Here is a 16,280-nt window from a genome sequence, read left to right as displayed (position 1 = left end):
TTTAAATAAAATTTATATTTCTTGATTTTAAGAATCTTATCACTAATATTTTTAAAAATTTCCAGTTTACTTTCAATTTTGATAACTTAGACATTCTCCCCTTCCCCTGAATCTCTGACAATGTTTAATATAAAATACAGTATACCCCAAAATGCTAAAAGAATAGTCAATTTGGGTGTTATAAACAATGAATAAGAAAACAATATTCTATTCAATTTAATATATAAATCATATAAGGAAATCTTTTTACAGTCACCAAATATTCAGGCCCAAACTATCCTACAGGAGTCATTAAATTAAGCTTTATGCCTCATTAATAACTACTATGCATTTGCTCTTAAAACTGATTCTAACAATTTTTCCACTCTATTACAGTACTCACCTTGTGTGAATCCATTTCTGCTTTTAATTTGTTTTGTGCCCACTTTACTTTAATGATGTGAGAGTTGACATCTTCCTTTAATTTGTCTATTTCTCTGATGAGTCTAGTAGTTTCACCTTCCTAAAATAACATCACTGTGTCATATTTTTCATTTGAACAATCAACCAATCACTTGTGTATCTTTTATATCACCTCAAAGAAATCAATGCAATTATACTATAATTCAGGGGCTAGCACATTATGGCCTACAAGCCATAAAACTTAAAGTTCAAATCATAAGAGGGCAGTAAAATCCTAAATCCAATTAATAGACTTAAGACTATTAATATTTATATTTTAACCTACTAGTATACTGTGAGTATAAGCCTACCTTTCTGATTCTTCTCAACTGGTTGACATTAAGGTGAAATATGAATTAAATTTGTTTTGCCAGAATTCCTGGGAACAATGACAACACTCCTGAACTAAAAGTTTAATTAATAAAAAATAACATTCATTACCAAGAAGTGATAATCTACTGGAAACAAGATCATACCACGAGGCTGCTAGTTAACATCAAGGGCTCTAAATAGCTCAGTAATTAAATCTTCTTAGGCAGCATTTAAGAAGAAAATGTCTTTCTGAAGGAAAAATATAAATTCTACTCTATGAGTAAGTGTTACATTAAGATTCTGGTCAAATTATATTTTTGGCTCAAAACCTACTCACATTTTGACACAACTATGTATATCTTTTACCAAAATAAAATCTTCCTTTGAGACACAGTCATTTCTTCAACATACAGATTTTAAAAGAAAGTTTTTTCAAAGTTCTGTCTAATAAACATGTATCAGTTGCTCACCTTTTCACAGCAAGTATTATTGTACAGTGCTGGAATTACTAGAGCATTCACATGCTTAGAAAGTAAACTAATAAAAACAACTTTATGTTTAATAGTGGTTTAACCAGGTTATGATTGATTAAATAAGAAAAAGCAAAGAGAATAAATTTCAAATAAGACACAAAATCAAAAGTTATACCTTTGTTTCATATAGCTGGTGCAACCGCCCTTTCTCCTGAGAAAGCTGCTTAATTTTGTTAGTGTTTTTCTCATTTTCTTTATTTGCATCTCTAAGTTTTTTTTCAAGTATCTCTTTTTCCTTTCGAAGGTCTAAAGATTCCTTCTCGCCTCTTACATACTTCATGACCATTGCTTCTTTTTCCTGGCGTGCCTCTTCATATTTTTTGTTGGCCTTTGAAAAAAGTATCTAGCATTAATAAAACATTTTTTCAAATTAAAATAAATAATACTTTCCTGTAATATTACCATTGTATTTTTTGGTTTTTACACAACATTTCCAGGACATGTGTCGTGGAATTTTAAAATAGAGAAATGATACAATAAATAAATTAGTATCACTAATATTTGCTTCTTCCCTTTCCTATTCCTTTTCCTTTAGCTAATTTGGTTGCTATTTTCTGTTTACTCCTTCAGATCCACTTTTCAACTCTTTCCTAGCCCTCCCTGTGCTCGGGGAAAATGCCCATCAAGGACCTTATCAACAAGTTTCTTTCCCCCAATATTTCCAGCTGGGTTTGGCAAACAGGAGGCACTAAGCTGAAGATCAGAAGGGTAGGCAGAGAAGAGATCTGGCTCCTCCAGAGTCACCACAGGTTCGCTGAAAGCCACTGCTCCTGCCAGGTGCCCTCCCTATACAACTACCTTCTCTGGGTTGTACCACCTGCACACTCTCCTCATTCCTTTAACCCAAAGAGTGATAACGGCTCCACCAGAGACCCAGGATCTTGCATTTCCCCTTGCTCGGCTCCCTAAATCTTGCCCATACCTACCTTTGTAAAGAGTCCTTTTATGAGATTCTCCCCAAATCCCCAGTTTCTGTTTTCTGCCAGGACACTGACTGCAACTGACAATTTCTAAAATCTATAATCTTAGCTCCCTCACAAAAAGTAGTAAGTTAATGAGTGATCACTGATTTCCTATATATGAAAAGCTTTCTAAAGTATGTCACATATTAATTAAAAAACACCTAATTGGATTGAGAGAAACATCTATACATATACTCATTTAAAGTTCTCTGGTAAGTATAAGCTGGTAATCCATATTCTGAAATTTCATACAATAAAAACTTCAACAGATAGCCCTTCGTTTAGGTAAATTCATAGTCTGCAAATAAAATGAAGCACATACTTATTTTGTAGAAGACAGATCTTTAAACTGTAAGGATTTTCAGTGGGTCTAGTGGTAAACTCCAACTAATCCTGTAACTGAACTGAAGTATGTATAGTGCTAGGAGAATGTGGGAAAACCTCCTATGCTCTGATGAAAAGTGCCTGACAAAAAGTTTCATGAAGTTCCAGTATTGCTGATAATCACATGTAGTAACCACTCAAAATAAGTACTTTAAAAAATCATCCAATTGGGATTTTTCCCCCATTGAAACAGCCTAGTAATTTTCAAGAGAAATTAAGGAAAACATTGGAATAGGGATGTCAGAGATCTCTGAGGATTTGACTGACAATGTGCTTGTGGACAAATGACTGAGAAAACTGATGGAACTGGCTAACAGAATTAGCTAGATTTTTGTACAATGGAATAACTGTACTTAGAAAAAGTCAACTAAGGATAATGTCAACTTTAAAAAAAAGTCCAATTTCATGAAACCAATGCTTAGATAACGTATTAGCTTTGGGAACACAATAAAGAATAGGTCGTGGTTTCAGTCCAGAAAGAGCTCACTGTATGGTGAGAACAACATACAAACAAACATTATAATATAATTTCTAGTGGATGAATGTATGAAGTCCTTTGAAAATACAAAAATACTAGTATTCCCTGGGAAGAGTTGACCTGAAGGGTGAAAGATGCCATCTATCCTTGAACTAGGAGCTATACTTGAGTTAGTCATTGGAGGTTAAGCAGGACTCAGCAGAATACAAGGGACTAGTCAAGGAAAGGAATTCAAGGTAGAGTGGTTATCATGTGCAAATGCCTAAAAGTATAAAATAGCATGATATATTTGAGGATATTAAGTCATTTCGTAGGGTTTAAATTTGGTGTGTTGAATGGAGTGGGGAGGAAGTATTTATAAAACAGAAAAAGAGATTAGATCCTGAAAGGAAGAAGGACTTCTCCTGATATGCTAATGATTTAGGATTTTATCCTATAGGAAATGGGGACCCAAAGAACAACTTATAAATCAGAACCTTTTATTACATTGTGTTTTAATAAGACAACTGGTAGTAGCATCGAAGCTTCACTGAAGTTGAAAAACAGAAAAAGGTAAACTACAATAGATGAAATAACGTGTTATGAGGTTCTTGACTACAGCAGGGAATGTGCACCAGAATGTCCTGTTACTCAGTCATCCCTGAATCAGCTGCAAAAGAACAACCTGGAGTGCTAAAAGTTCACATTTCTACATCTCCCCCAGATGATGGCAGCACCTACTTCATAGGATTGTTGGGAGTATTAAAGGAAATAATACAGTAATTATTATTTAAGCTTCTATTGAAAATCAGTCCACTATGGCACAGATAAAGTAGGAGGAAGCATAAAAGTCTTTGGATTTGACTAATTTAAGATGTTTCTCATTAACCTGGATGAAGATAAACTTTGAGTAAGATAATCAATAGGATTCAATAGCCAGCTAAAATTAAGATAAAAATGTGTAAGCAGTCTGCTTCTCCAAGTATGGCAGATAAACCCTCTCCATTCAAAACACCAAAAACTGTGAAAAACAACAAAATTTTTTTAATGCACAGTTGAACTCACAAGAAAGTATGGGAAATCCCCAGGGCTAGAAAAATCTAAGAGGAAGCAGGAATCCAGAATGCTTTGCTAGGGCTGAAACCTTCATTTACCAACACCAGAACACGTGGGGATGAGGGAGACATGTTATAAAGTCCCTGAGAATTTATAACTAACCCTACCCTCTTGTACCTGTACATTTGAGATTCAAACTGATTCTACAAATCTGTTCTGAGAAATGGAGCAACCTCAAGTTGCAAATTTTAATTGGAGAGTGTAGACGTAATGTGCATAACGTGTGCACACTCATGCTGGGAATCTATTTCTAAATAAAACTTACCAGGTTTGGTGACCCTAAGTGAAGGGTAAACAAGTGTTTGTTTTATTATTCTTTTACCTTTTCTACAGGCTTAAAAATTCTCAAATCAAAAGGTTGAGAGGAAAAGTCAGGGGGGAAAAAGGAATGAAGCATATCCGTCAATAATTAAATGGAACAATCTTTAAAATCTACATAACAATACCCACCTCTTAGGGTTATTGTGAATATTAAGTAAGTTAATACCTGTAAAGCATTTTGAGCATGAGTTGGCATGAAGCTAAAACTCAACACACAGCTACTATTATTAACCTCACCTACACTCCTCATCATTAGAGAGGAAACAGATACATAGCAGTGACTGTATAGTATATTGCCATTTGTTTAAAAGAGGAAGGAGGATGGGAGAAAAAAAGGAAATATATATATGCTCATCCATGCAACAAACATTTTGGGAAGGATACACAGGAAATTGACATCAATGGTTGCCTCTGGGAAGGGAGGAAAAATGGGAGAAAATGTTTGGAAGAAGACGTGTTTTACTGTTGAACTGTTATCTGTGCATATTTAATATCATTTTTTAAATATAATCTCCAAATAATTTTTTTTTAAAGTTCAGCAGGTGATTCTAATGAAGCTATGTTTAGGTCCACTAAAATCAACAACTTAACATCTTATCCTCTGTATTTCCCTGCAATCAATATAAAAGGTTGAGAACTGATAGTTATGAGTTTTAAACATATAACATTTCTAATGCTCAGGGTCAGCATACTGTAAAGAACCACAGAAATAAAGGTTGAAGTTTTTTTGTAGTTAGCATGCATTTATGTACTGCTTTAGCATTTTTTTAAAAAGGTTAATTTTTATATAAATAAAATTTCCTATTCCTAATACATCACTAATATCCAAAATTGTCTAACAAGTTTAGTTTACTTTAATAAACAAAGAATCATCAGAAAGTTAATAATGATAATGACTTGAAAAATACCTGTTCCATTCGATGGGACATCTCTTTGTGTAATTGCTGAATTGCATTTTTAGCTGCAATGTCTTGAGCTACTACTTTATCTTTGGAAGCTTGAATTTCTTTATTAAGTTCCTCTATTCTTGATTCTAACTGTAAAAAAATTACTTCCAGATTATTTTTATATCCAAAACAAAGAGATCATCAATACCTCAAATAAATATAAACAAAGTAAATAAACATAAAGAATGCAATGAATATACTTCAATCACAGAAATCATAACTAAATGTTAGCAATGTTTCTACATACCATTAGAATTTAGTATCAATCTAAAGCAGATTCTGATAAGATGGATGGTAAGCTCTAGCATAATTACCAATGAAGTAACTCAAAAAATAAAGTGAATATCATGAAAGAAATTTAAATATTACATATTCACTGAATGCAAAAGAAAGCAGTAAATGAGGAATAAGGAAACAAAATATTAACATAAAGAAAGACATACAAAAAATATAGACATACAGAAAATTTTTTAATGATAAATATATTCCAACTGTCAACAATAACATTAAATGTTAAATAATTAAATAATCAAATCAAAAGGGAGAGATTGTCAGACTGGAATAAAAAAACAAGATGTCATTTACAAAGATACTTTAGATTCATTTCATAATGATAAAAGGGTCAATCCAGCAGAAAGACATGACGATTATAAATATACATGCAACTAATAACACATTGCCAAAATACACGAAACAAAAACTGACAGAAGGTGGGAAGGATATAGCTCAGTGGTAGAGTGTGTGCTTAGCACACATGAGGTCCTTGGTTCAGTCCCCAGTACCTCCATTAAAAATAAACTAATAAATAAATTAACCTAATTACCTCCTTCCCACCAAAAAAAAATTTTTTTAACTGATAGAAATGAAGAAGGAAATGCACAATTCAACAATAATAGTTGAAGACTTCAATACCTCACTTCTAGTAACAGACAGAACTAGACAGAAGATTAACAAGGAAAGAGGAGACTTGAACACAACTATGAAACAACTAGATCTAACACATCTATACAACATTCCACCCAGCAACAGTGCACATGGAATATTCTCCAGGAAGGAATATATGCTAGATCATAAAGCAAATCTCAATAAATTTAAAATATTGAAATCACATAAGGTATCTTCTTCAACAACCATAATGGAATGATACAAGAACTCTGTAACAAAGAAAGCTGAGAATTCACAAATATGTAAAAATTAAACAACATCCAAATAACCGAGGGAGAAACCATAAAAGAAATGAGAAAATAATAGGTGATGAATGAAAATAAAGATACAACATACTTATAGAATACATCTGAAGCATTGCTTAAAGGGAAATTTGTAGCTATAAACACCAATGTTAAAAAACAAGACAGATCTCAAACCAAAACTTAAACTTTCATCTTGAGATACTGGAAAAAGAAGAGCAAATGAAATCTAAAGCTGGCGAGAAGAAATATCATTAGAGAGGAAATTAATCAAATAAGGAACAGGAAAATAGAGAAAAATCAACAAAACAAAAAAAATTTTCTTTGAATCAACAAAATTGACAAACCTTTAGCTAGACTGATCCCTAGTATCAAAATGAAACAGGGATATACTGACCTTATAGAAATAAAAAGACTTATGAATGAATACTATGAGCAACTGACTTAGATGAAATGCACAATTTCTAGAAAGCCACAAACTTAACTGGCTCAAGAAGAAATAGGAAATCTGTATAGACCTACATAGGCATACCTCAGAGAGATCGTGGGTTCAGCCCAGACCACTGCAATAAAGCGAAAATTGCAATAAGGCAAGTCACACAAATTCTGTGGTTTCCCAGTGCATACTAAAGTTATGTTACATTATACTGTGGTTTACTCATTATACAACAGCGTTATGCCTAAAAAAATACATACCTTAATTAAAAATACTTCACTGCTAAAAAATGCTAATCATCATCTAACAACACAAGTTGCTACAAACCTTCAATCTGTAAAAACCACAATGTCTGTGAAGTGCAATAAAGTGAAGTATAATTTTTAAAAAGGCATGCCTGCAATAAGTAAAGAAATTAAATTACTTAAAAAAATTTAAAACTACCCTTAAAGAAAAATTCACGTCCAGATGACAACACAGGTATATTCTATCAAACATTTAAAGAATTAACACCATTCTTCACAAACTCTTCCCCCTAAAAAGAAGGAACACGTCCCAACTTATTCTATGAGGTCAAAACTACCCCACACCAAAACCAAAGACATCACAAGAAAAGAAAGCTACGAGATCATTATCTTTTATGGATACACACAGAAAAAGTCTCAACAAAATACTAGCAAACCAATTCTCCAATATATGAAAAGAATTATACACCATGATCAAAAGGGATTTATCATAGTAAAGCTAGGGTGGTTTAATATTCAGAAATTAATTAATGTAATACACCATACCAACAGAACAAAAAACACATGATCATCTCAACAAATGCAGAAAGAGCATTTGGTAAAATTCAACACTCTTTCATGATAAAAACATTCAACAAATTAAGAATAACAAAGAACAGCTTCAACCTGATAGAGAGCATCTGTGAAAAACCCACAACTAACACTGTACGTGACGGTGAAAGACTGAATGCTTCAGAAATAAGAGAAGGATATCTACTCTTGCCACTTCTACTCAACATTATATTGGAAGGTCCAGCCAGGGTAATGAGGGCAATCAGGCAGGAAATGAAATAAAAGGCACTTAGATTAGAAATGTAGAAGTAAAACTATCTGTAGATGACATAATCTTACATGTGGAAAATCCTAAGAAAATTCACAAAAAATTTTTAGAATAAACAAATTCAGCAAAGTTACAAAATATAATATAAAAAAATTACTTGTTTCTATACACTTGTGATCAACAATCAAAATAAAATTAAGAAAACAATTCCATTTACAATAGCATCAAAAAGAAAAAACTACCTAGGAATAAATTTAACAAACAAATTGCAAAATTTACTCTGAAAACTACCAAACACTTTAGAAGGAAAGAAAGATCTAAATAAATAGAAGGACATCCCATGTTTGTGAACCGGAAAACTTACTGTTGTTAAGATGGCAATACTCCCCAAATCAATCTACAGATTCAATGCAATACTTAACAGAAACCCAGTTGTCTTCATTTAGAATGACAGGCTAATAGTAAAATTCATATGGAAATACAAGAAACTGAGAATAGCCAAACAATCATGGAAAAGAACAAAATTCAAGAACTCACACTTCCCAACATCAAAATTTACTGCAAAAAACAACAGAAATCATATACATGGATTATTTATACATGGACATGTACCCCAATGTTTGTAGCAGCACTGTTTACAATAGCCAACACATGGAAGTAACCTAAATGTCCATCAACAGATGAATAGAGATGAATGGATAAAGAAGATGTGGTATATTTATACAATGGAATACTACTCAGCCATAAAAACCAACAACATAACGCCATTTGCAGCAACATGGATGCTCCTGGAGAATGTCATTGTAAGTGAAGTAAGCCAGAAAGAGAAAGAAAAATACCATATGAGATCGTGCATATGTGGAATCTAAAAAAAAAAACAAACAAAGCACAAATACAAAACAGAAACAGACTGACAGACATAGAATACAAACTTGGGGTTCCCAAGGGGGCAGAGGGTGAGAAGGGATAAACAGGATTTCAAAATTGTAGAATAGATAAACAAGATTATACTGTATAGCACAGAGATATATATACACAAGATCTTATGGTAGCTCACAGAGAAAAAAATGTGACAATAAATATATATATATACATATGTTCATGTATAACTGAAGAATTGTGCTCTACACTGGAACTTAACACAACATTGTAAAATGATTATAAATCAGTAAAAAATGTTAAAAAAAAAAGATTATATTAAACTATAAAAAAAAGATGTGGTATACATACACACACACACAAAAACATACAATGGAATACTACTCAGCCATAAAAAAGGAATGAAACAATGCCATTTACAGCAACATGGCGAGATTATCATACTAAGCGCAGTAAGTCAGACAAAGACAAATATCATATGATACCACTCATATGTAGAATCTAAAAAATGATATAAATGAACCTATTTACAGAACAGAAACAGACTCAGACATGGAAAACAAACTTATGGTTACCAAAGAGGAAAGGTTGAGGAGGGATAAATCAGGAGTTTGGGATTAGTAGGTACGAACTACCACATATAAAATAAAGTCCTACTGTGCAGCAGAGGGAACTATATTCAATATTTTGTAACAATCTATAATGAAACAGTATATATGTATAACTGAATCACTATGCTGTACACCAGAAACTAACACTGTAAATCAACTATACTTCAGATTTCTATTATATATAGAATACAGTCACATCTTTCATATAAAAATACAAATTTACATTAAACAAAAAAAAAAAATCAGGCTATGATCCCCAGTTCATAAAAGAGAATGCTGCACCGACCAGACAAGCAATCTTCTGCATTTAAAATATGACTTACTTTCCAGAACCTCAATTTATACACACATTTTCAGGAATGTATTTTATAAACTGAAGTATAGTCTTTAAAGATTTTTGTTTTTTTACCTGTTTAATTGTGTTCATATGCTGCTTCTCTGTTTCTGTTCTTTTTCTTAGTTCTTCTCTTAAATTGTCTTTTTCTGAACAAATGTCTAAGATGAGTTCCTGATGCTTCTTATTTTCTTTAATTAACCTAAAAATAAAAAGGGCAGTATACGCAAAACATAATTTAAAATGGCGAAGTGGAATACAATGTGTTTGCAGATTGGGGTGTAGATACTCATGATTAATAAATGAACATTCCTAAGTAATCCTTTTATAATGATACATTATACTTTACAAAACATTCTCTCGTCAGTCAGGCTATTAACTTTTTCCTAGAAATTCATGTATTTCAAATTAAGTGAAATACAATCAGATAAAGAAAATCACACTCTTTCAACTCTTTTAAGTCTTTAGGCATCTGATTTATGTACTTCATCTCTTCTGCTTTGGAATACCTTCAGATCAGTGTCAACTAGGGGCAATTCTTCCCCTCCAGGCATCTGTCTGCGGACATTTTAGGTAGCCACAATAGCAGTAAGGGTTACTACTGACTTCTTGTGGGTAAAGGCAGAGATGCTGCTAAACATCCTACAAAGCACAGGACAGCCCCACCATCAGCAAAGAATGATCTGCCCCCGTATGTTAACAGTGATGAGGTGGAGAAACCTTGTTTTAGATTTTAAGAATATTTTAATAACATTCTAATAGTTATAGAAGAGTAGTCAACGTAAAATAATAAAATTTTAAGTAGAAATTTCATTTTGAGTTCCCTAGAAAAATATAAAAACCTTAAAAATTACCAGCAAAAGTAATCAGAACTATAAAATAAGGTACTTAGGCTAATATTTTGGGATTGTTAATAGCATCAGCTATTACTTCTCATTTATTCCACAATTACTATTTACTAAGTTTTAAGTACATTGTTTAACATTGATGTCTATAAACTAATAAGTCTATGAAGTTATTATTTGTTTTTATGAATTTGGAAAACAAAATAAAACTGAAACCTAGAACTTACTCCAGGTCATACAGCTAGTAAGTGGTTAAATTGAGATTTGCAACCCAGGTCTACTTTTTTGCTATCTTCTCCTCTGAAGATCCCTCATTCACTCAAAAAATGTTTACTAAGTGCCTACTATGTTCCTATACTAGTCTGTATGTTGGGTCAGCAGACTGTCCCTGCCCTCATGATTCTTATATTCTAAGAGAGAAATAATAAACAATAAATAGATAATGAAATGCCAAGTAGTGATTAAGTTCTATTAAGACCACTCAAGGAGGGCAAGAGGACACAGAGTGCTCAAGCTGTGGCTGTACGTAAGGTAGTCAAGACAGACCTCTCTGAGGAGCACAGGAATGCAGTGAGGAGGAAAACCACGAAAATGTTTAGGAAAGAGAAAAATGTGTAGCATGTAAGTTTCTTCAAGCCTTTCATGGCACAGTGGTTTAACTTAGATAATTTATATAATTGGGTATACACTTAATTTGTTCCAGAAAACTACCTGAAACACAAGAACCCTGGCTGTAATCCTGGCTCCCTCCCTGTGAACAGCAGCAAGCCCTCAAATTGTTATTTTTAAATGCCAAATGCACATCCCACACTCAAATAACTGTTCTTAATTAAGAATTATGGTTGGGACGTTGGACAATAATATTGATGTCAGAAAATAGGGGAATGGATGTCTAAACAGAGACATCTGGAAACAGATGCATTCATGAAAATTTAAGCCAAAGGAACTGAAAGGCAGTTTTCTTTACAGAAAACGAAGTCAAAAGAAAAAATATGGGCTGTTTTAGAGCTAACCTGTGTCACAAAAAATTAACTTAGATTTAAATTACAATATTTGACATTTTTATAATGTCTTAATGTCCTCAAAACCACCTCATCAGGTAAGCATGGTACCCCTTATAAAGGTGAGACCTTTGTCTCAGAGAGGTTAATTTAATCAAGGAAACAGCAGGTTAAGTGGCAGCGGGACTCTTTCAACTCCCTGCTCCTGAGCAGAACTATGCTTACCCCTTTCTGCATGCTGCCACTGTTCTGACAGGATGGAGCAAAAAAGAGGAATTAACTTTCTGTTCTTAATGTTTTTAGATAAATTTTAACAAGTATAACTTGTTTATTTCAGATAACCCAAAAAATCCACTGAAACCAAAGTGGGTTCAGATTTTAACTTTGCCATTTACTAGTACATGACCTTGAGCAAGTTATTTAATCTCTATGTGCTTCAGATACCTCATCTGTAAAATGGGAAAAGAATAGTTCAGCATACCACGTATAGCTGTTGTGAGGATTTCATGAGTTGTACATGTAAAGTGCCAGGCACATAATTTAACAGCACATAAGTTTTCCTGCTATTACTATTAAATCTATAATTTACAAGAGAGTCACTTGTAAGACTCCAAATCTAAGTAAAGAATGAAAATGTAGAAGGGATAACCTCAAAGGGAAGGTCTAAAAGATAGGTACAGATGGCAGGAAAATAAGGAAGTTACCCCAAAAAGCAAGAATGGCAGAAACACTGATGGTTCAAGTATAAAATCATAGCTTTTTCTTAATAGCACCACTCTGGTCAAGTTATGAGCAGGAGTAACTCACTGCCATTAGTTTTGGGGTAGTATTAAGAAAAGGTCTTCAAGACAGGCACATGTAGAATAGATAAACAAGATTATAATGTATAGCACAGGGAAATATATACAAGATCTTGTGGTAGCTCACAGTGAAAAAAAAATGTGACAATGAATATACGTATGTTCACATATAACTGAAAAATTGTGCTCTACACTGGAATTTGACACAACATTGTAAAATGACTATAACTCAATAAAAAAAATGTAAAAAAAGAAAGGTTTTCAAGTCTCAAGAGATATCTGTACACTCATGTTCACAGCAACATAATTCACAATAGCCAAAAGGCAGAAGCAACCCGAATGTCCACTGATGAATGGATGGATAAACAAAATGTGTTATATACATACAATGGAGTACTACTGAGCTTTAAAAAGCAAGGATCTCTGACACATGCTACAATATAGATGAACCGTAAGGACATCTGCTAAGTGAAATAAGCCAGTCACAAAAAGGCAAATACTGTATGATTTCATTTATATGAAGTAACAAGAGTAGTCAAATTCTTAGAAAAAGAAAGTCGAATGGTGGTTACGAGGGAATGGGGCAGGGGGAAATAGGGAGTTGTTCTTTAGTGGGTATAGAGTTTCAGATTTTTAAAATGAAAAAGCTATGGAGACTGGTTGCACAACAATGTGAATATACTTAACACTAAAACTGTACAATGAAAAATGGTTAAGATGGTAAATTTTATGTTCTGTGTATTTTATCACCATTTAAAATAAAAATAAAAAACAGAAAAAGAGAAGGGCTCTGGGTGCTTAGATTAAAATTCATTAGATAAATCAATGAAGGGTGAGCAAGTCTGCAGAAGACTGATCCACTGATAATGTGAGAGTAAAGACTCTAGCATTAAAAGTCAATTACATATCCAGCAATATTTGAATTATGGTGTATTTTCTTCTGTCATCTTCCTCTGGTAAAAAAGAGAATCAGTTTGTATTTTAGCCGAGGGTAGCATGCTTTATTTTCCTTTCTTAATGGTTATAAGAGTACCTAAACATATGCATCACCTACATATATAAGTCTAGAATAAGAACACAGGATGATATAATACTACTAGGAAAAGACAAAATGAAATTAAATTATCATTAAAATAGAAATTAACTCCACAAATCCAAGAAAAGTCTAAAAACAACTATATTCTTATTTACTGAATGATAATAGGTCAGTTCTTCTGTTCTCTAAATCTTAATTTTTTAAACCAATGAATTTACAATGGGGATTTTAAAAAGCTTTTTTGAATTTTATGACTTCTCATTCCTTTTGAATTCATCTTAGTTGTGACAATATTATGCTCTACATTCTTTCAAAACAAAAATTTTGAGTTGCCTTTGTATTTCTAGATCTTTAATGAACTTACACTATTTAATAAAATATTTATTCTTATATGTTAAGACGTATATGTAAAACAGAAATTTTGAATCACATTCAAAACAATGATTTTATACATACATACATATACATTTCTATATATGCTAATGTATTTGACATAGGTATATTATTTACAACACATAAAAACAGATGTTTACCTATTATTTTTAAAATAATGAAAATAAAATACCACATTCTAAAAAAAAAAGAGTTGTATATTAAATGTGACACTTTGTGTGTTAAATCTGACACTTGCTCAATAACTCAACCACTATGCACATGGCTCTACTATGGAATTAAAAACAGATAAAATGATACTGTCCTTTAAAGAATTCAATCTTTAATCCCCACAGAAAAAATAACCTGAAAGAATAAAAAACTTACTTCTTTATGGTGTGCTCCTGCTGCAAATACTTATCTTGCACACACTTTTCAAACATAACTAACGCGTTTTCTCCCTTATTCATTCCATTTGGTACTCGATGTTCTTTTGCAAACTCTGTAGATAAGAGCTCAGATTCTATTTCTTCCAGCAAGTCCTCTGATGTTGAAACATTCATTTTTGAAATAAGTTTCGTGGTGCAGTCTGTATCATAAAGACTATTTGAATAAGTCTTTTGATTAGCTGTTTCTGTAAATGTAGATGACCTTAATTCTGCCAATATTTGTGTTACTGTTTGTTCGGTTTCATTTATTTTCAAAACTTGCTTTGTCACATCTCCAACAGGAAAGTTAGCTATTTGTTCAGAATTTTCTGGGCATGCATCTGTTTTAGCACAAGAATCCTCATCTCCACCATGATCTGGAATATAATTTTCCTGTGCTTCACTCTGATTATTTTGCTCACTAGGCTGACATAAAGTTTTATCAACATTTAGTGACAACACTTTGGACTCATTTTCTAAGTTGCTGCTTTCATCACCAGAAAACGAGCTGCATGAGTCTTCCTTTATTTCTGATGTTTTCTCAGTATTTTTATCAGAGGAAATGGAGGCGATATGCTCTGTCTCTGACATGCTGACTGGCACCAATTCACTCTGCATTTCTTCAAATCTGTTCCTGATCTTCGTTTTACATCTAAGAAATTCAAAACATAAAAAAGTTTTTTTAAGTTTTTTTAAACCAAGACCCCACATTCCATGATGTGGAAAAACTAAGGCCAAGCATTTTACCACTAATAGTTCTTTAAAAATTCCCTCCTTGAGCAGGGGGAAAAATATATAATAGCTGATCCAAGTGAGCCCAACTGGCAGGATGCTACAAAGTCTCATTCTCTTTTCTCCTATACAGTCCTACAGCTTCATTTCAATTGCCATTTGGCACTCCCTAATCACTCCTATAAGATGCTGGGTATGGAATGACACTAGTAATAGGAAGATTAGTACCAAAGAATTGTTTCGAATTCCTTCAGCTCCACAAGGGGAGAAAGACTAACAAATTTGTATGAAACTACTGGGGAAATAAATGAAGACACTAGTTAAGAAATTACAAATAAAGATAATAAAACAATGCACAGTAACAATGATATTTACTGAAAAAGGAAAACTAAACATAGCAAAACACCATTACCTATAGCCCAGACACCCAGAACTGAGCTGAAAAAAGTGAGGGTGTAAAGGATCCCTGACACAAATTCAGTTTTCATCCAGAGATGAAGGAAGTACTATGTCAATTTCCAAACATTCTCATCAAGAACACACAATGTTCAGTGCAACTCCAATGGACCTTGTATGCACTGCCTGGGTCATAAAAGAAACATTTACAAAACTAATTCAATGTTAGAATATATATTTATTCTGTTTATGAGGGTTACCAATCTAGTTATTTTCTGAAAATTAGTCAACTTCAAAAATTATCCTGAGACAGATAAACACAAAATATTCCAGTAATCTTGATGAAAAAGAAATTGTCAACTTTCGTCAGGTAGCAACAAAGCAAGTACTGGAGTCATGTGATGCTGGACAAGAAAGTGGGTAGATCATAGTTTTGACAGAAACTAGGAAAGAAACAATTCTAGATGGAAGGTGCACCTATGGAAAATAAAACAGAAAGATTAATATCTGAGTAACAGAAACATGTATGTTTACATTAATCTGTGATGAAGGTGGCAGTCAGAGGATGGTGACAAAGGGTAAGAGAAGATGGTCAGGTAGAATCCTCAGAATGATATGCAAGAGCGAATTTTGTTAAGAAGGACTTAACAAAATAACAAGTCATGACAGACTCGTATATTTGATT

At 32.9% G+C, this 16,280-nt stretch overlaps 1 protein-coding gene across 1 annotated transcript in view; it reads right to left on the bottom strand.

Annotated features, from left to right (window-relative positions):
* CCDC186 (coiled-coil domain containing 186) overlaps positions 1-16,280 on the bottom strand; it is a 41,241-nt gene that overhangs the window by 16,823 nt on the left and 8,138 nt on the right. The window contains exons 2-6 of the mRNA XM_074373586.1: positions 14,427-15,119; positions 10,061-10,187; positions 5,435-5,563; positions 1,402-1,614; positions 383-502 (exon numbers count right to left, since the gene is read on the bottom strand). Of these exons, the coding sequence (XP_074229687.1) occupies positions 383-502; positions 1,402-1,614; positions 5,435-5,563; positions 10,061-10,187; positions 14,427-15,085 (1,248 nt within the window). The 5' untranslated portion in view covers positions 15,086-15,119. The remainder of the gene's footprint in view (positions 1-382; positions 503-1,401; positions 1,615-5,434; positions 5,564-10,060; positions 10,188-14,426; positions 15,120-16,280) is intronic.

This window comes from Camelus bactrianus, chromosome 11 (genome assembly GCF_048773025.1).
Source record: "Camelus bactrianus isolate YW-2024 breed Bactrian camel chromosome 11, ASM4877302v1, whole genome shotgun sequence".
NCBI classification, from domain to species: Eukaryota; Metazoa; Chordata; class Mammalia; order Artiodactyla; family Camelidae; genus Camelus; species Camelus bactrianus.
The sequence above is the reverse complement of the archived record's forward strand: the minus strand, read 5'-3'. Positions and strand labels throughout refer to the sequence as shown.